At 41.6% G+C, this 21,779-nt stretch overlaps 1 protein-coding gene across 1 annotated transcript in view; it reads left to right on the forward strand.

Annotated features, from left to right (window-relative positions):
- The window catches only part of thoc2 (THO complex 2), an 82,445-nt gene that overhangs the window by 36,116 nt on the left and 24,550 nt on the right, over positions 1-21,779 (forward strand). The window contains exons 16-27 of the mRNA XM_046849794.1: positions 6,827-6,911; positions 9,261-9,489; positions 9,719-9,749; positions 10,430-10,591; positions 10,772-10,889; positions 11,522-11,701; positions 17,480-17,644; positions 18,196-18,471; positions 18,881-19,022; positions 19,943-20,100; positions 20,431-20,559; positions 20,725-20,856. Of these exons, the coding sequence (XP_046705750.1) occupies positions 6,827-6,911; positions 9,261-9,489; positions 9,719-9,749; positions 10,430-10,591; positions 10,772-10,889; positions 11,522-11,701; positions 17,480-17,644; positions 18,196-18,471; positions 18,881-19,022; positions 19,943-20,100; positions 20,431-20,559; positions 20,725-20,856 (1,807 nt within the window). The remainder of the gene's footprint in view (positions 1-6,826; positions 6,912-9,260; positions 9,490-9,718; positions 9,750-10,429; positions 10,592-10,771; positions 10,890-11,521; positions 11,702-17,479; positions 17,645-18,195; positions 18,472-18,880; positions 19,023-19,942; positions 20,101-20,430; positions 20,560-20,724; positions 20,857-21,779) is intronic.

Raw genomic sequence — 21,779 nt, forward strand, 5'->3', positions numbered from 1 at the left:
TCGAACACGGCCCGGTTTCGAAAGGCGGCAAAATGGGCAATGATCGGATTAGAACAAATCATAAGCAAAGCCTTGTAACACTACAGAGGTGTAACTGTGCCTCCCCTAAGGGCTCCTAGCCTCAGGCTACGAAGTGATGACGGTCAGGAGCAATGTGATTGAGAGATTCTGCAAGTTTCGTGCACTGCTGCAACGCTCATAAAGCCTGCCTGATGATGAGGATCAAGCCTTGTTTCTGTCACTCTTTCGAAGATCCACCTCTTGTGCCCTTTTCATGCGTCATCCCCGCCGGACCCAATGCTCTCACGCTATGGCCAAGAAATATGAAAGAAGGGTCCATCAGTTATCCTGACAGCTCTGCTGTGGCTGGAAAAACACTGGCTAACAGAGATTGCTCTGCTCCTGTGTGTCCCACCATTGTCACTTCTGTTCCATTGTGCAGCTTTTATACCTAGCCAGCTACCCTCTGAATAAACAACTCAATCATTGTGTAGAATATTGACTCTATTGATGAAAGCGGTTCTATTGGCTAACACGATCAAGGCCAACACTTCTTCCAGTAGAACATGCTGTTGTTTATTTCTTCTCAGAACACCGAATAGCTGTTAATGTCATTGACACACATATGCCAGAAAGTTGGACTGCACAAAAATGGTCATCTCTGTGCCAGTTTTCCTGGCTGAGTAATTGCCTACTCATTTACTTCATTGCTCTGGATTTTATATATATATATATATATATATATATATATATATATATATATATATATATATATATATATATATATATATATATATATATATATATATGGGTGTAACAAATTGCACTTTTGTGAACATCAGTTTATATTTTTTAAACAATTTTAAAATAAAATGCTTTCAGTTGATATAAAATAATATTTTATTGGGCTGCAACATCTAATGGATAAAATAGATAATAATCAATAATGAAATTCATTGTCCAAGAATTCAATTATAGATTTGTTAAGCTGCTCAAGTTACGGATTAGCGTGACGGTATGAACACAACCGCTTGTGGAAAATGGTGGACAGTACAGGGTTAATCAGCAGCAGGAAAAAGTTTACGCCCCAAAGCATGGGAGCATTTTATACACAACAATGAAAACTGTACCTGAAAGTTATGCAAAGTGGAGCTTGTGTGGTTGCTTAGGAAGTACCACAGTGATGCACGAGGACATGAAAAACACTGGTGGCACGGATGAAGGCGAAACATCAGCATGGTATAGTGTAATGAAGTGCTATCGTGTAAACTGTTTAACTTCGGGACAGTCGCACTGGCTCTGTTCCGTCGTGACAACAAACAAACTAAAAGCAACAAATAACAGCAGCAGTAAACGAATACATTTTCGAGCACTGTTGTGGATTTCAGCTAATGATTATGCATTTGTACACCAATGCATATTTTTTTTCCTTTCTTTTTAAGCCTTTACATTTGCTGCGTTTCTCCGTTCCATTCCCTTTTTATTGCATTTTTCTGCTACAACAGTTAACTTCTGCTTTCAAACGTGATTTACTGCGACTTTACTACATTTAAATGCTTTTCAATGTTTGTCTATTTAATTTATGCACATATTTAATTATGCTAAATCAAATTAATGATATATTCTAGACAAAAACAGAAGTAAAAACAATGTATTATATTTTATATAGATTTTTTTTTAAGCATGGTTGTCAACGTGCCATCTGCAAAATACACTACAAATGCTGACTTACACAAACTGCTTCACCTTTCACTCTCAAATGTTTTTTTTTTTCCTTGTTTTTTTTTTTCCCTTGATTTTTTTTTTTCCTGAATCAACCCAGCATGAGTGAATTTGTTTAAAGGAGAAATCCCGCATGCACTCCTCAACAAGCAGCTACTATAAGCTTTAAAATGCTTCAATTGAAGATACTTAAACTCAATATGTGGCTTTTTTTAAAGTACACATTTATACATAAATACCCCGAATTAGGGTTTTATATACTATTAATAACCAAAACATCTCACTTTTTATCTGATTAATCAATTATTAAAATAATGGGTTTGTTGCAGCCCTATTTTATGATCTTTTAATAAATCAAATTAATACAATTCACTATTATAATATATTATATTTTATATTATGTTATATTATGATAGATTAATCGATTAAATTGGCAGAAACATTTTTACGTTTACTGATCAATTTTCTAAAGTTATGCTTCACTGTGCTACTTATTTCAGCATACTTTAATAAATCGAAATTCCTCGATATGCAGAATTATCATGATTTTCTCCTTTAATGAGAAATTCTTGAAGCTGGAGATAAAAACGTGAAAGCTAACACCAATGCTACAGATTCTTTGGCGTTTTCGTGCATGCGGAAAAAAAAAAAGCCACAGTGACACTGCGCTAACTCTGGTTTATTTTATTATTTTTTTTTTTATACCATTGGCATTGTTGTGCATGTTTTCACGTTTTAAACTATTTTAACTATGCTCCGCACCTAAATAGGATTGCAACCCGAAATCCCTGTAATTTCGGGAAAGATTACGTGTGCCGTTACACCATTATAATGGTATAAAGAATTTTATTATTTAATTCAACTCTTTCTATGGACGATTTTTCTTCCAAATGTAAATATAGAAGTCAAATTAGCAAGCCCAATGCGAGATTTCCAAAAGCAGGGAAGAAACTTTAAGAGGAACCGGAACGTTCCACCAGATAATGAGCTTCTACATCATTGCAGTATAGATTAGTATAGAGCAGTGGTTCTTAACACCAGTCCTGGGGATCTCCTGCTCTGCACAGCTTGATGTTTTCCCTACACACCTGATCCAACTGATCAACTCGTTATTAAGCCTTTAATGAGGTGGGCCAGATGTGTTGAGAGAAAACATCTAACTGTGCTGGGCAGGGGGTCTCTAGGATGGGAGCTGGGAAATCCTGGTATAGAAAATTGCCAGCTGGTGCTCTGTGTTTTAAAAGGCTGTATAATTTTCGATCAGTTCACTGATCATTTCCAAATCATTTTCATTGTGCTTTTCTCTTAAAACCATTTCTTCGGTTTAGCTCTGTTTCCAATCCCCCAGTGATTTGCATTCCCCAATGCTTGAGTTTGCTAGAATTTGTTTGATGCTCAACATGCACATCTGGCTTTTGTCGTCCGCCACTTATGAAATACCGCCTTCTTGAAGTCCTACAACATAAAAACAATGCCTTGTGAAGACTACAGCCTTGAATAAGGGACCGATTGGTGCCGAGAGCAAAAGACAAAGTTGATTAGAAGGAAAGAATTTGTCTTCTCTGTTTTCTTGCACTTGAGTTATGGGGAAAGACGAGCATGGAGAGGAAAAGGTGTTTATTGATGATGCAGCAGGATGAATTCTGAATTCTGTGGAGCGACATGTTTTGCTCAGATCCATAAAAATGCTGTAAAAAGGATTCAAAAAGTTCAAAAGTTTGCAGACACCTGGTCATAAGTTCGGTATGTGCTCTTAGTCCCTTCCACTCTTCTTTGAAGAAGTTCCACTAGATTTTGGAGTGCACTTGTGGACATTTGTGTTCATCAGCCACAACAGTGTTAGTAAAGTCAGCTACTGATGTAGGTGAGGAGGCCTGTGGTGTCTTTAACGTTCCAATTCATCCCAAAGGTGCTCAGTAGGGATGAGATCAGTGCTCCATAGCAGGTCACTCAAAATCTTCCTCTCCAAACCATGTAAGCCAGCTCTCCTTGGATCTCGCTTAGCATACATGCTGGAACAAGTTCAAGCGAAGGCACAATTTTATTATACAGTAAAACCCTGTTGTACGAGCGACCTTTTTACGACAAAGTTTTACCCTATTTCACGAGCAAATTTCGAAGGCACGAGCAAACCCACGCTGCGGTTCCCCGTTTTCGGCCGAGGGAAGCATCAGTCACTTAGTTGATGACGTATCGCTCGGTCCCTCTCGTTATTCAGTGCAGCAAAAACGTAACTTTTTTTTAGTTTTATATTTTTATTTCACTAGAAATCTTGAAAAATGTCTCACAAGAAAATCAGTGATGGTGCTGTGAAAACGAAAGTAAATAAAATGTGCCTCCAGGTTTGTGTTAAGAGTTTGGAGAAGAACCGAATACGGCAAGGTCAGGTGTCCCAATACTTTTGTCCCTATGAACATACTAGAGGTTGGTGTACATTATATACACACGACCGCGACGTTATCAGTGCAGTAGACTGGGTTAAGACACGCTGCCGCATTGTGCTTGTTAATCTAATAACGCCATGCATCACGGTTTGGGAACCAGAGGGTTACTTTGGAAGGTTTTTGCCCTCCCCCCCCAACCCCCCTTGTGCTTTCAGTGTTGTAATTACACAACGCATTTATGCTTCACAGATTTGTTGGAGGTTGATTTATTTACGGTATCTCTCGCGCTCGACAAAAAAAAAAAACGGCCGTATGCCTATTTTGTGCATTTAATGCAGCCACGGTCCATTAGGCAGGAAAGAAGAAAACTGCTTCTGCATTTTATGTCACAGCTGAATGACAGTTAATGCCACTGGATCTTCTGAGGAGTGTATAGAGAGATCCTTTATTCAGCGAGCTAGAGGTAATATCAGTAATGTACAAGTAATGGGTGTGGAGACAGATATGATAAGACAGGGCCATCAAGTGTGTGTGTGAGAGAGAAAGAGAAATAAAGAGCAAGCGAGATGGAGCAGTGGAGTGTGTGAGACCATGACGGTGCCGCAGAGGATCACCGTAGGCACTGAAGCAGAAATGAAGCACTGCTGTTGATTTTGTTTTTTTGATAGGGGGGGTTAATAAAAGCTAGGGGAAACACACACAAACACACAGAGTTGCCATTAGAGTTTAATGATGGAATCCAGATAAATGGGAGACTGCATCCTTCTATTCTTTTCTACTAAAATTGCTGGGTTAGTTCAACCGAAATTTTCAGCCTGCTGCACTCGTATAAAAGACTCCTCCGAGTGGGTATTCACAAAACCCCACTCCCTTTTCCCCCATTTTATATAGAGTGGCTTTATCCATCTTCTCCCTATAAACCAGGACGCGTCATTACAGGTTGCTTATTGTCCTCTAATGCCTGAGTGAACCACTTATTTAAGTTCCCTAGAATAGTTACAGGATGAACAGGCACTGCTTTTCTGCTTTTTTTTTTTTTTTCCTTAACAAATTTTTTAATTTTCAAGTTTTACAATGAAATTATTTAATGAGGCTCCAGGTAAACTACAGCAACATTGAACAGTATAAAATAAAGAAAGAAGAAAAGGAAATTAATACAGTGGTCCCCCGCTTATCGACCGGCTTTTTTTTTTTTGTTACTTTTGTAATGTTTTTAATTTATACTTTTTTACTGTATTATTGTCAGAAATCCACCTGCCACGCCCCCTTTGGCGGCTATCAAAACCTCCGCTTTCCCTAAAGCCCCCGGCTTGAACAATGCACACCTGGTGCTCATTATTCACTCATCCCCAGCTCCTATATAAACCCCTCATTCATCCACACTCCTTGTCGGTTATTTTTGGTATGTGAAGGTGTTCGGTGCATGTTTGTCTGTGGTTTCCCTGTCACACGTATTCCTATGCGTTTCTTCCTTTCCGGACTCCACGCGCTCTCCACGGCTGCTCTTTCCAAAGCGCAACCCGGATTACCTTTTTCCTCCCGTGCGTTCGCCCGTGGACCTCGCCCCTCCAGGGCGTACCACGGATATCTCTCTCTCTCGTTTGTCGGGATTCTATGGACTGCCGTGTGTGTGTGTTTTTTGTGTTAAACACTCCGTGTTTTCGTTAAACCAAAGCGAACCGTGCTCCGGCTTTGCCTCCGCTTATTACGCTGCATAACAATTATATACAGTATTATTTATGTACCTGTATTATTTAGTATTAATACTGAAAACTAAAAACAGGGCAAAAAATGTTAATAAATGGGTATCGGTGGAGGTCGGGAACGGATTAATTGGTTTTCCATTATTTCTTATGGGATAATTACATTCAAACTTCGACCTTTTCGCATTTCGACCGGTTTTAAGGAACGGATTAAAGTCGATAAGCGGGGTACCACTGTAGAGGCATAATAAGTGGGTGCAGAAGTTTGTGTGTGTGTGTGTGTGTGTGTGTGTGTGTGTGTGTGTGTGTGTGTGTGTGTGTGTGTGTGTATATATATATATATATATATATATATATATATATATATATATATATATATATAATAAATAAATTGAATTACAATTCATAATTACAATAGTAGACCGTTTTTTTTGTTTTTTTATAAAAATATCAAAGACATAGGATTAAAAGAATGTATATATTCTTATTCTATATCAATGAGCATCTTTACATTTTACTCTGCATCGATTCTTTTAAAAAAAAAATTTATTAATTTTTGTAAAATTGTTGCACCGTGTTTTCTCATTAATTCCGACGGCAGGCGATCCGCAGCAACCTCACGGGCCTTAAAGTGGAACTCACCTAGCGTCACACTCATCCCAATTAAAATTCCCTTCCAAACCTGCAGCGTGGGCGTGTGCTGCAGCGGCGAGCACCTCATCAGACGTGCTAGAGCCGTCCTTTTTCACAGTACACGTTCATTAAAGCTGTCTCCTTCGGCGAGGGACTAAAACCTCCTGGAGCTTTTGCTCCATTCCAGTCACTGCAGCGTTATGCGACTTTGAGGAATAATCGGTGTTAAGACGGCTGACGGTTTCTTTTGTGGGGAGAGGGGAGAACAAGCATTAGTGGAGATATGCATTCGTTTGAGTTATTAGTAATGTTAGTGATTGTAAAAGCAACCGGTAATCTTTTGCGCTCTCTCTCTCTCTCTCTCTCTCTCTCTCTCTCTCTCAGACGACTGACCAAGGAGAACGTAAAGCCATCGGGAAGGCAGATTGGCAAGCTGAGCCACAGTAACCCCACCATTCTCTTCGATTACGTGAGTGTTTCATCACGGCCATAACGGCTGGCCTGTCTAACAGCAGGCTTTTACTCCGACCCCGTTTATTACCATTGTTACATATTATTTTCATTGCTCTCCAGATTACGAAATGCATTTAAATATCCGCCGATCCATCGTCCGAACGATGCTGCAAAAGCACATTTAAATCCGGCTCCTCCTTTAAATACAGCTCCCTCACAGACAACGATTACAAGCCGTGAATCTCGACATCCAGACAAACTTTCGACCCTGCTGACCAAAGAATGAATTTAACAACGAAAAATGAGTATATTCGGCGTTATGAGAACCGCTACACGATCTATTTATTCCATATCCATCCATCGATCAACATTTAAGAAGAGCCTCGGAGAGTACGGCAGCGTACAACAGCTGGTACGCCGTCTATAAAAGACATACCGGCTGTGAATATTGCAGCGCAGTTTACGAAGTTTTTAGGGGAACGCAGATTATTTCTTTCCCACAGCTCTACATCTGAACCCCCCCCCCTTTAATGTGGACTGTATGGGGGTTTGGTGGGAGCAAAGTTGAAGAGAGGAAAAAAAAGTGAAACAACAGTTTAAAGAAAAAGCTGGTGCAGAGACCTCATTTCTGTCCTGTGCCCTTCACAGAGCTTACTGTTGAGGAATTATTTTACTAGAAGTAATGCGTTTGTGGCTAAGCACTGAATTTTCTTATGTAAAAGCTGTTTATGGAATGAGAAAAAAGCAAATGACTAAAGATTTTAAATGTCAAGCAAAAGTCTCATAGACTTGCTATTAAATATATAATGCAGTTTTGTGTGTGTGTGTGTGTGTGTGTGTGTGTGTGTATATATATATATAATAAATAAATTGAATTACAATTCATAATTACAATAGTAGACCGTTTTTTTGTTTTTTTATAAAAATATCAAAGACATAGGATTAAAAGAATGTATATATTCTTATTCTATATCAATGAGCATCTTTACATTTTACTCTGCATCGATTCTTTTAAAAAAATTTATTAATTTTTGTAAAATTGTTGCACCGTGTTTTCTCATTAATTCCGACGGCAGGCGATCCGCAGCAACCTCACGGGCCTTAAAGTGGAACTCACCTAGCGTCACACTCATCCCAATTAAAATTCCCTTCCAAACCTGCAGCGTGGGCGTGTGCTGCAGCGAGCGAGAGCACCTCATCAGACGTGCTAGAGCCGTCCTTTTTTCACAGTACACGTTCATTAAAGCTGTCTCCTTCGGCGAGGGACTAAAACCTCCTGGAGCTTTTGCTCCATTCCAGTCACTGCAGCGTTATGCGACTTTGAGGAATAATCGGTGTTAAGACGGCTGACGGTTTCTTTTGTGGGGAGAGGGGAGAACAAGCATTAGTGGAGATATGCATTCGTTTGAGTTATTAGTAATGTTAGTGATTGTAAAAGCAACCGGTAATCTTTTGCGCTCTCTCTCTCTCAGACGACTGACCAAGGAGAACGTAAAGCCATCGGAAGGCAGATTGGCAAGCTGAGCCACAGTAACCCCACCATTCTCTTCGACACGTGAGTGTTTCATCACGGCCATAACGGCTGGCCTGTCTAACAGCAGGCTTTTACTCCGACCCCGTTTATTACCATTGTAACTTTTCATTGCTCTCCAGATTACGAAATGCATTTAAATATCCGCCGATCCATCGTCCGAACGAAGCTGCAAAAGCACATTTAAATCCGGCTCCTCCTTTAAATACAGCTCCCTCACAGACAACGATTACAAGCCGTGAATCTCGACATCCAGACAAACTTTCGACCCTGCTGACCAAAGAATGAATTTAACAACGAAAAATGAGTATATTCGGCGTTATGAGAACCGCTACACGATCTATTTATTCCATATCCATCCATCGATCAACATTTAAGAAGAGCCTCGGAGAGTACGGCAGCGTACAACAGCTGGTACGCCGTCTATAAAAGACATACCGGCTGTGAATTTTGCAGCGCAGTTTACGAAGTTTTTAGGGGAACGCAGATTATTTCTTTCCCACAGCTCTACATCTGAACCCCCCTTTAATGTGGACTGTATGGGGGTTTGGTGGGAGCAAAGTTGAAGAGAGGAAAAAAAAGTGAAACAACAGTTTAAAGAAAAAGCTGGTGCAGAGACCTCATTTCTGTCCTGTGCCCTTCACAGAGCTTACTGTTGAGGAATTATTTTACTAGAAGTAATGCGTTTGTGGCTAAGCACTGAATTTTCTTATGTAAAAGCTGTTTATGGAATGAGAAAAAAGCAAATGACTAAAGATTTTAAATGTCAAGCAAAAGTCTCATAGACTTGCTATTAAATATATAATGCAGTTTTGTGTGTGTGTGTGTGTTTAGATTCTCTCGCAGATCCAGTGGTATGACAACCTCATCACCCCTGTGGTGGACTCTCTGAAATACCTCACCTCTCTCAACTACGATGTACTGGCATGTATCCTTTTCTTCACTCACCCTGCCAGGAAGTACAGCCCACCACCCACCTCAGTGCCAAATAATAATCCTGCTCAGCCCCCACACACACACACACACACACAAAGACCCACCTTCATCTCAGAACATCTAAAAGGTAATAAATAAGACACAATACAGAAAATTGCTTAGAATAAACATTTATTGGACAACACAAGTCAATTGGGGTTTTTTGGCACCGTTTGCTCAAGTTGGACGCCATCAAAATCTCCATGTTGAGCAACGGTTTTGACCGAACAAAGCGCCAAAAATAATTGTCGACCTCTATGTGCGCACACAAATATTGCTGTCTCCTCATTCCGTTTCCCCATTTTTCCATCCTGCAGAGTCTTCGCACCACAGTTTAACGGGTGGTGCGTCAGTAATAATGGTCCGTGGGGAAATGTATTGCTCTTTGTGTGGTTAAATGCATATGTATGGGGTGTTCCCTTTACTCAGCGGTCAGTATCCAAAGGACAAGTGGTGAACCAGGGACAGAGACATGGGGTTCGACGCTTGTCGATTAATGTATTGTAGTCATTACTTAAACCACACTGAGGTTGCATGCTCAAATCTGATTGATCGAGAGGGTGTGCATAGTAATTTGGGATCAATCGTAATAACAGCTCATTTACGGGAGCGCAGCTGATTCTCCACAGAATCAAAGCAAATTTAACAACCACAGTCTAATTTTTGTTGAAATTAATTTAACATGGCAGGAGTCTAAAGTGACATTTGTTAGGTTTCCCAGCACAGGAAAGTGTTGAGAACAAAATTGATGCTTTCTTGTTTCTCTGTTGTGTGTGAGAGATCTGACCCGGTTACTAGGCAGATGAGTGAGAGGACGACTGTTTATTATGGCTATAAAATTAGTCAAAACAGGAACTAGCTTGGACGTTCCACACTTTAATTATACTATTACTCATACTATAAATACCACTATAAAGCATTTACATACAGAACATGGCGTTCTATTAAAAAAAGGTGTTAAATTAATGAGCTATAAGCAGAGATTGTGTATAATTTTTGTATGATCTGATTTTTAATTTTTACCACAGATCTGATGTTACTGGATTGCTTTTATTGCATTTTTACTGTTTCCTGACCTTTTTGAACTTTATAGGTCTCGCAAGCCTTTGCGGAGCAGTTTTCCGGAAGTACCCTATCGAGTTGGCAGGTTTGCTGCAGTATGTGACCAATCAGCTGAAGGCAGGGAAGAGGTACTGTTCCAGAAAAAGCTGCTGAAAGTGTCTATATTAAACAGCATTTCATCCGCTCATTCCGATACGCCGAGATTTAGTCCACTAGTGCCGTTTCATTCCAGTTCAATTCTACACTGAACTCATTGTTTCGACTGAGCAGTTAGAACGGAGTTGTTCAATTTCTGTTTCTCTCTGTAGCTTTGACCTGTTGATCCTGAAGGAGGTGGTGCAGAAGATGGCCGGAATCGAGATCACAGACGAAATGACAGCGGAGCAACTGGAGGCCATGACCGGAGGAGAGCAGCTTAAAGCGGAGGTACACTTAGTCCTTAAGCAGTGTGGTCCTTTTGGTTGTTTTTTTAACAAAACTGTTACTCGTTGGGTGAAGAACCGTTTTTTTTTGTTGCGCTGCAATGAGGAGTCAATGAAACTCAAATCAATGATCAAAAGAAAGTCAGTGATTCTCTATTTTTGGAAAAAGAAAATATTTCTCTTGATTTATTCGTATAGCAGTTTCAGTCGCTCTCAGTTGGTTTAATTATCCTCAATAAAATCATGAGAATGACAAATATTTTTTATCTTTTGAAAAATGTTAGCTTGGCTTACTTTTGAACAGTATAAATAGTAACATTAAGTGCACAAAATCCCCCCACAAAGGAGCATCCAAAGGAAAGCGTGGTCCTGCTCTACATTAACTTGGGTTAACAGAACAGGATGTACTTTTGTCCTGTCCTCTGTGCTCGTGTCCTGTCCTCTGCAGCGTTATTCTAATACGCTTTTGCCTAAAATACCTCATCCAGGCGACATGGGATTTTTACTGAACACCGGAGATTAAGGAGGATCTGTACATGTAGCTTGTTGTTCCTAAACCCAATGCCGAAGTTTTTAACTCGAATATCTTATTGGGAACGTGTGTCGAGATTTATGTCCGTTTGTGTCCGTGCGCAGGGTGGCTATTTTGGCCAGATCAGGAACACTAAGAAGTCGTCTCAGCGCCTGAAGGACGTCCTGCTGGATCACGAGTTGGCGCTTCCTCTTTGCTTGCTGATGGCACAGCAGAGAAACGGCGTGGTTTTCTCCGAGGGAGGGGAGAAACACCTCAAACTAGTGGGCAAGCTGTACGATCAGGTACGCCACCCGTCAAACGAAATCTCGCTAGGGCTCTGTAACCGAGCTGTTTTATTTCTTTCTTAATCCTGAGATCTTCTCCAGCAATTTGTGAAAGCATTTTACATGAACACACACACACACAAGCTCACGCACACGCCGAAACCCACAGTTTGCCTCTCTTGTTACCCAGCTGCACAGCTCAATTACTTGCTGGGTAAGCCAACGCTCTGTTCATTTCCTCGACGTTTTCAAGACCCGCCACAATTCACAGCAGATGGTGCTAAAAACTCCACATCATCAACTCCATTTTGCGCAGGCATACAGAACGATCCTGTCTGTCGAGCGTATATTTGGTTTTTTCTTTTTTTTTCCTTTCCTCCTTCTCACCCCTTTCTGAATGTCACAAATTAGAGCTTTTAGCGAACGCACCCTCACATCGTCGAATTGTAGGAATAATTGCCCGCGGTGTGAACGCGCAACACGCGCTTTTTCCCATGACCTCGGCGGGGAAGCGGTTTAATTAATAATTTGGACTTGTTTTTCTCTCTCGGCGCAGGAAGTTGCGTGCGCCTCATTACAATCAGCCGAAACCGCGTCAGGCCTCCCCGCGATGCCCCGTCGAGATTGATCGACTCATCTCAGCCATTGAATGCACTTTGAAATGTGATTGCATGATTTATGCATAAAGCCCCCTTCGACATGTCGGGCAAAAAAAAAAAAAAAATAAACCTTCTCACTCCGGTATCTAAAAAAAAAAAAAGAATCGGAATCAGTAGTTTGTGTTGCTTAGTTTCATTTAACTCTGTAGACACTACAAGTCGTGATCTTGATGAATGGTGTTTAGGAAGCAGCTCCTTTGAATGAACATAACTAAGCCACGGGTATTAAAGTATTTTCCTAATAAGGACGTATGTACGCGTTTATGGGAATTACTGGTGCTTATGTGCGCATACGTTACAGTTTAATTAGACGTGCGCTCATGAAGCTATGAAGAACGTCTTTGGGTTTTCCTCAATAGGGTACGGTGGTAAATATTTACATGTTCGTGCAGAGTTTTTGCCCCCGTTTTCTGATCTGGCTTTGACGTTTGCTCGTATCAAAGCCATAGGATTGCCGCAGTGGAATTCGACTCCTTTCGGATTTTGACGGCACATATATTACCGTGCTCTAAACGCTCGCACGACATGGTGCTTCTCCACCTTCCGTGTGAGGATGCCCCACTGGTGCTCAATAGGGTTCAGGTCTGGAGACATACTTGGCCACTTAATCACTTTCACCTTCCTCAACAAGGTAGTTGTCATTTTGGCGGTGTGTTTGGGTCGTTATTATGTCAGATACCTGCCGTTTGACCCAGTTTCTAACTGTTCTGCATCAGAATGTCTCAGTACACGTTGGAATCCATGTTTCCGGCAATAAACCGCAGCTCCCCAGTACCAGTAGCAATAATGCAGCCCCAGACCATGATGCTACCACCACCATGCTTGACACTTGCTGGACACTATCTGAGCCAAACGAGTTTATCTTGGTCTCAACAGACCACAGGACATGGTTCCAGTAATTCATGCTCTAGGACAGGGTGTCTTTAGCAATCTGTTTATGTGCTTTCTTGTGAGACCGCTTCAGAAGAGGCCTCCTTCTGGGAGGATGACCACGAAAACCGACTTGTTGCAGTGTGCAGCGCATCGTCAGTGCATTGACAAGCAGACGTTCTGCTTCTGCAACCTCTAAAACAATGGTGCAGCACTCATTAGTCCGTTTTTTTAAACCGGTTTCTGCACCTGATGCATAGCACGAGAACTTAACTGCTTTGACGGACCCTTGCGAGGTCTGTTCCGAGTGGAACCCGTCTTGGAAAACCTCTGTATGACCCTGGCCACTGTACTGTAACTCGGTTTCAGGGTATTGCTGATCTTTTTATTGCCTCGGCCATCTTTGTGGAGAGCAACAATCTAATTCTAAATCCTTCGAGTTCTTTGCCATGAGGTGCGATGATGAACAGCTAGTGGTCAGTATGAGAGAATTGTACTCAAAGCACCATTTTAACTGCTCTAATACAAGATACACACATTTGTATGGTCCTGTCAAGCAGACAAAAACATGAATGAATAGGACACGCAGCTGTTATCACTTAGGATTTACTCACTTTTTTTGCCGGTTATTTAGACATTAATGGCTGTATGTTGAGGTATTTGCAGAGGACAGTAAATCTGTACTGCTATAGAAGCTGCACAAACGCTGGCGAGAATAAGGTACTCACAAGGCGTGACTTGCGTACATCCTGGCAGCGGCCACATGTATCATAGAAATGTCCGAAATTTCCCGTTAGACATTGCAGTCGAATGCAGAGCATGCTGATTAAGTCAAACTGTTCAAACTCTGTTTCAAAAACTGTTCGAGACCATCACGCTAATATATGGGATTTTTTAGGCACTTGATTCTATAGGAAGTCTTTGTAGCTCAGAGAACTTAAAGTGCAATAAAGCTTTGCTTCTACTGATGCAACAAGCTTTTTTTTTTTGGCCTTTTTCCTTCCGATTTACATTCACCGCCTGTTTTCCAAAGACAAAAACGTGTATTAGTGCCTACAAGTGAAGCAGAACAGGACACAGAAAAGTCGCAGCAGAAGTCGTGTCACTCGGAAACGATTAGAGTTGTAAAACGCGAGTCTACACCAATCGCCCGGCTCCTTTGATGTTTGTTTTCTGCGGCTGCTCTTCTGGCTCTTTTTCCCATCTGTTCAGTTTTGGATCGCTTCCTGAGTCTTTACTCGCTGAAATTTCACTGGCTGAAATGTCAGTTCCCTGGTTCAAAGGGCTAATTAGCGTTCTGACGCTTTGAAGCGCTTCAGGTACCTTGTTTATGCAGAAGATAAAACAGACGGTGGATTTATTGCATTTCGGTTGTCAGCCGTTAGTTGTTGGTGTGTTCGGCATTCAGTCCGAATTTTGCAGCGCTGTTCATCAAGGCCACAACGGTGAAATATATTAATACAAATTATTTTCATAATTCTCCTGGTCAGTTGGAATAAACCGGTAGCATGTCTGCAAGAGGCGCGCAGACAATTTTAGCGAATGTCTTTGTATGCCGAACTCTTATCATTAGAACTTAAAAGCCCCAAACCTGTTCCGGCAAGACCGCACAATATGAACCCCGTGATGATGAGGCGGAGTGGAAGAACTTGTGTGTCCTGTACAGAGCCCCGACCTCAACCTCCCTGAACACCTTCCGGGTTAACCAGTACACCGCGATCTCACCTGACCTTATTAATGCCCCAAATGATTACGCCCATTTACCAAAGAAGTGCAATATTTATTTACACTTTATGGACCCTCTTGGATCTGGTTCCTCTCAAGGTTTCCTCCTTATGCCATCTCAGGGCAGTTTTTTTCCCCTTTTTCCTTGCCACAGTCTCTGCCGGCTCACTCATTAGGAGCAAACTGACACTAATAAAATACGATCTTATCGCCCTTTCTTACCACATTATCCATGTAAAGCTGCTTTGGGACAAAATAATTGATTTAAGCAAAAGTATTGGGACACCTGGCCTTCTCAACCATACATGGTTCTTCTCCGAACTGCTACTAGAAGGTTAAAGGCACACAATTTTGATAGGATGCCCATAGGAGACCCAAACCTTATCCAGCATGTGCACAAATGGGTTGGCGTGAAAGATCTCGAGTAGCCTGCTTATAGTGCTGAATAGCCTTTTGGGATGAATTGGATCGCTGACTGCACCCAGGTGTCCTCACCTACATCCCTACCTGACTTTATCAACACATTTGTGGGCTAAACAAACACAGATTTCCACGAGCACACTCCAAAATCTAGTGGACCATCTTCCTAAAACAGTGGGTATTAACAGCAAATAGGATTAAACATTTCAAGTGATGTTCACAAAGCACATAAGAATCAATTCAATTCCTTTTTAACAATGGACATTCCCTCAAAAAAAAAAAAAAAAAAAAGACAGCAGCTACGAAAGAATCTATAAGTCGGTTCCTTAAAATTGTACTTTTATCCCTAATGAGCATGGTGATGTAAGGAAAAAAGCCTTAAGAAAACCAGACACAAAAGATACCATCTGGGTGGCACCGAATGGTGTTTGCAGTAATAAATGCTTCACTGCAGAACGTTGCTCCTGAGCCATTGTAGTAGATCATTGATATCAACTACAGTCCAAATCCATCTCTTGAGTTGCTCAGTAATTTCATGGCTCTTTAGGCTGTTGTTGTTACATCATCCTCAGCTGCCCAGAAAGGCCTCCAGTTGAAAAGAACTCCATCCAGAGGTAGGGACCATGGTCAGGTGTCCACAAACCTTTTGTTCATATAGTGTGGTGTAGTCCCTGATCCTTTTGTGCTGGTAAAGATCTGAAACTGGTTTGGTGCTTTATATATTGCGCTCACCAGCTAACCGAGCAATTGAAGGCTCCAGCGTTGTTGCCCAGAAACCTGGTAAAGAAAACTGTGCTGAACTGTTGCACCATTTGCATGCAATCAATACAGCAGTAGGAAAATGAGTAAATGATAGAATAGCCATAGAGGGCCATGTCTTTGTGCTTTTCCTGATAGCGGCTGTAATGTAGCGTATTGGGCTGGGAGCACCACGAAGCACATGTTTGTGTTTGCAAATAATTACGGGGGAGGGGGGGAGGGGGTTTGTTGTATGACAAAACAAATGCTGGTGACCACAATCTCAGCAGCATTCTGAACCATCTGCACTTCTTCACCAAGAACAAACAGACTGGACACACTCAGCTTTTCCTGCGTTCCTGTGCTGGCCATTTATCCACACCTGTGGCGATTACTTTCATCCTCACCCGTGATAGCAATTTCAGCTAAAATGTTCACAGGACATATGCGGCAATTAAATTCGTTACGAGAGGATCGGTTTTTCTTGAGACATTTTGGTGTTTAAGACTTTAAGTGTGTGATTGGTGAATTGTTTCCAGCATGCTCTACCTAGTGTGTGGTCATAAGTATGTGGACAGCCGTCTATAAGATTCGTATGCGCTATTTTTTTTTCCCCATGTTTAGTCCCCATTTGCTGTTATAAAATAAAAAGCCACTCTTCTGGAAAGATCTTCCACTAGATTTTGGAGTTTGCTCGTGGAGATTTATGATCATTCAGCCACAAGGGTGTTGGTAAAATCAGGTATTGCTGTAGGCTGTGCAGGACCGGGATGCAGTATAATATAATACGGTTGGAAAATAAATAAAAAATAATCTGCTGTCCCAATACTTTTGCTCGTAAAGTGTTTTACACATATTCACACTATTGCTTTGTACGTCTCTTGTTCACTTGCTGTAGATGGGAATACTGCAGCATAGATTTATGAATGTTTGAGTCATGTGCATTATTCATGTACACTTTTCACTGGAAATCGGAAATATTTCATAAATAAAAAAAAAAGGATATATATATTTAAATAAATATAAATGATTTTTTGTTTAAACAAAAATAAGCCCTATAACTTGGAAGTAATGCCTGACCCAGGGTTCTGCTGCTGCTTCATTGCCTTTTATTATTTTTTTTCTATGCTACTTAGGACTTAGGAATGTCATTCCAGCTCCTCTTTGCCCCATTAAATTGCTTTACTGGCCATTGCATTGATTTCCTGGGGGCCTGGGCTTCCTGTGATGAATGGCTTTAATAAAGCAAGGTGCCGTTCCGCAAATAAATAAGCAACACGAGGATTTAGGACGAGAATCTGCCCCGGAACCGTTGGGAGAACCTGGTCTAATGATAAACGCTCCACTTTTAAAATTTTTTTTTGTGTGTCCCTTTTACCTCTAGTGTCACGACACGCTGGTGCAGTTTGGCGGCTTTTTAGCGTCCAACCTGAGCACAGAGGATTACATCAAGAGAGTTCCTTCTATAGACGTGCTTTGTAACCAGTTCCACACCCCTCACGATGCTGCTTTCTTCTTGTCCCGCCCAATGTACGCCCATCAGATCATGGTGAGTCGCATTAAATTGGTAATTTTTAGCAGTCTGTTTAACATGTAGACTAGATTGCATTATGGATTTTATATGTAGTCATTATGGCATTTGTGGCTATAGAGTTCATGCATAAAAACAAAACAATTCTATTAGCAAATGTCATAAAGCTGCAAAAGTAGAAAAAATGCTGAAGCATGTCCCCGTCTAACCCCTTTAACCCCCCACCCCCACCCCCCTGCATAACCAGATTTAACTGCCTGCACTCCCTATACAACTCTCTCCATATCTACTTTGCAGCACATTGTCAACACTGCATTTTACCATCATTCCTGATGCATGCGTTTTCATAAAAGCGCCACAGATTTAAATCCCCGGCTCCAGCTGTGTAGCACAGAGCTGCTTAGTGCCACTGATTTATTCCGGCTCGTTGCCAAGCCGAGCTCAGTCTCTGGCCCCGGTCCGGGAGCCGTGCCCACTCGGGTTTTATTTCACCGACACGGCCATCGTTCCATCCGCTTCTCGTTTTTGCTCCTGAATGGGCTAATCATTACGCTTTCCCCCGTTCCCAGGCCAAGTACGACGAGCTGAAGAAGACCGAGAAGGGAAACCGGCAGCAGCAGAAGGTCCACAAGTACATCGCGGCGTGCGAGCAGGTGATGGCGCCCGTGCACGAAGCCGTCATGTCGCTCCACCCGCCTCGAGTTTGGGACGACCTGCGCCCGCAGTTCTACGCCACCTTCTGGTCGCTCACCATGTACGACCTGTCCGTTCCCCATAGCGCCTACGACCGTGAGGTCAACAAGCTCAAGATGCAGATCAAGGCCATCGAAGAGAACTCCGAAATGGTAGGGGGCGACTTTAAAAACGGCCTCACTATAAAAATTTAACACGAAAGGCAGTTGTTTGACCACCGATTTGTTGTTTTGTTACTATTGTAGTGCATCCACTATTATAGGAAAGATAAAGCATCATCTTCCTTCAGGTGCAGCCTCTAGTGGCAGAGCTCTATGTTGTAAATTTCCCATTGGTTTGAATAAAGTGTCTGTCTGTCTGTCTGTCTTGAGGGGTGGAGCCAAACGATAATAAGCTCCAATCTAAAACTTCTAATTCCGCTGATCTTGTGTGATGAGGATCAGGATGTTGGATACTGATAGTCACAGAACAATCAGTTTAAAGATTCTTTTCCAGAGTTCCAGATAAAGCAGTGTCACTGTCTGATGTTTTTTTTTTTTTTTCTTTTTCACTCTGACAAAGCCTCTGAACAAAAAGAAGAAGGAGAAGGAGCGGTGCACTGCGCTGCAAGACAAGCTGGTGGAGGAGGAGAAGAAGCAGGTGGAGCATGTGCAGAGGGTCCTGCAACGCCTTAAGTTGGAGAAGGACAACTGGTTACTCACCAGTGAGTACTCCACTCTCGCTCCTTTCTCTCAACGTGGCATACGCCCTCACCTTACGGCTCTATCAGCTAGCTCGGCGTTCCCAGTAGGAAATCCGTTCTTCCTGATGATCGCCTCGCAGTCGCTTGTAGTGCTCGATATTAACGAGATTATATTTAAGCAAGCCTGTAGTGTCCGAATGCCGAGCAGTGTCGCTTTGTTTCGAGGCGCTCGCCAGCTTTTCAGCGTGCAAGAAGTCGAATACTTCACAGATACTACCCAAAAGTGCCACCTGCTCAGGAACTCCTAAACTGCATTAGGAAAGTTTCCCACTATTAATTGTTTGTTTGACTCAGATTGGTATTTTAATTATTTTGACCCAATGATTTCAACAAATGTTTGACACGATTAAACAAAATTGTAGCCATTGTAGACATTTAAGTGAAAGTGGGGTTATACTTAATCTCACCATCGAAGCGATTTGTCCATAGCTAATTAATACAACTGCATGATAGAGTACAGGTAGTCTCTGACTTACGATGAAGATGCGTTGCCATGACGTTATCGTTATTATACCCAGGGGTCTTAAAGTATGGTGATCAGTATGGGGTAGTATGCTGCAATTTAGTTAAGAATTTAAGAAATTACAGTACATCATTTAGCAAAACGGAGCAATTTAACACTACCTTAATGTATCAATTTTACAGAGGGCGGAGCCTGTCGATCGCTAGTGAGAGTACGATAAGAGTCCCAATTTATCGTGCAAAAATTTTAAATATATTAAATATATATGTGTGTGTGTGTGAATACACCAATACCCAATCTTATATCTGTTAATGGTGTATTATTTATTAACCTGTATTTCACATGTTTTTTCAATCTAATCTGTTTTGTAATTTGACTCATTGTGATCTTTATTATTATTTATTTTTTATTTTTGCAGAATCGACCAAGAACGAGACCATCACTAAGTTTCTTCAACTCTGTCTGTTTCCCCGCTGCGTCTTTTCTGCCATCGACGCCGTCTACTGCGCTCGTTTTGTTGAGCTCGTGCACCAGCAGAAAACCCAGAACTTCTGCACGCTGCTTTGTTACGATCGCGTGAGTGTTTTAAAACTTCTCCCGAGCTCGGTCGGGGTTCCGTGGCGCGTCTTCCGCGCGTATAACGAGCAGCTGAATGGGTAGCGTTGGGAAGGACAACAGCCAAAGTGATGCAGACTCACACTGGTTTGTGTTTGTGTAAATGGCAAGCTCCCGCTGAGCCTAATTGTGCCGAGTGTTTGATAATGCGCATTAAAGCAGCGGCGCGTAAAAAAGCTCGTTTGCGCCGATGCCGGAGACATGCGTCTTGCAGCACTGTTATTCAGCCTTTTCCGCGGCTTGCTTTCCCCACCCTTATCCTTACTTCTCTTTCTGTCATGTTTTCTTCAGGTGTTCTCAGATATCATCTACACGGTGGCCAGCTGTACGGAGAACGAGTCTCGGCGTTACGGCCGTTTCCTGTGCTGCATGCTGGAGACGGTGACGCGATGGCACAGCGATAAAGCCATCTACGAGAAGGTGCGGAATTTATTTAGCCGTTTACGTAAAAGCATGCTATCTTTGTTCTTGTATATTTATTCTTGTTGTCTGTGTATGTGCCACTGAGTCAGTCACCGCTTGCAGGAGCGACCTTACGCTTTCAGAAGCACAGATTTGAATGACGTGCTGTGCTTTTTTCGACAGGAATGCGGCAATTACCCGGGTTTCCTGACCATTTTCCGAGCCAGTGGCTTTGACGGAGGAAATAAGGCGGACCAGCTCGACTATGAGAACTTTAGACACGTTGTTCACAAATGGCATTACAAGCTGACTAAAGTTAGTGTTCCATTCTGGGTTTCTTTTTTTTTTTATTTGTGTTGCATCACCACCAAATTCATGCTTCTGCTTTTTAGGCATGAATAAATTACTTTAAATATGATATACAATAATATGTATGTATATGTATACGTGTGTGCGTGTGCGTGTGTGTGTGTGCGTGTGTGTGTGTGTGTGTGTGTGTGTGTCTTTATTTATATATATATATATATATATATATATATATATATATATATATATATATATATATATATATACTATAAGTAGGGGTGTGACCCCCCTACTAAGGATTTACATAGTCGAATCAGAATTAATAATCTATCTCATGTCTATAGCACAGCAGCCCCCAAACTTTTTTGCGCCACGGACTGGTTTAATGTCAGACAATATTTTCACTGACTGGCCTTTAAGGTGTGGCGGATAAATAGAACTAAATAAAATTATACGAGTTTCATAATAATTCATAATAATAATAATGGGAGTTTGAATTTAGCGGTAATGTATTATGTGTTAGCGGCCGGAGCAGCCCCTTTAAGAAGGTAGGGGATGTTGGTAAGACATGTGACCGAGGCATCATGACATGCATCAAGAGTGAGTCCATAGACAGATGTGGCGGAGAGAATCCGGTCATTTTCCAGAATAAAACATCATTCAGAATCAGATGATAAATAAAACAGAAATATAGCCGATTGATATTCATTTTGTGTGTGTTGTGTGAGACGGGATGATGACAACACCAGCTAGTCATAAAACTATGTACAGAACATAAAAAAGGTTTCAAATCATTTTGGATCGATAAACCTAAATAATCGTGAGTCACTGCACTACATTGTTAAATATTTAGATCACTGCCGCCAAAATGCTTCTGTTATCGGTCACGATCATGTAAAGTGAACATTAAATCTGTCACTGGGGGGGTTGGA

The sequence above is a fragment of the Silurus meridionalis genome, chromosome 5 (assembly GCF_014805685.1).
Source record: "Silurus meridionalis isolate SWU-2019-XX chromosome 5, ASM1480568v1, whole genome shotgun sequence".
In the NCBI taxonomy this organism is placed as follows: Eukaryota; Metazoa; Chordata; class Actinopteri; order Siluriformes; family Siluridae; genus Silurus; species Silurus meridionalis.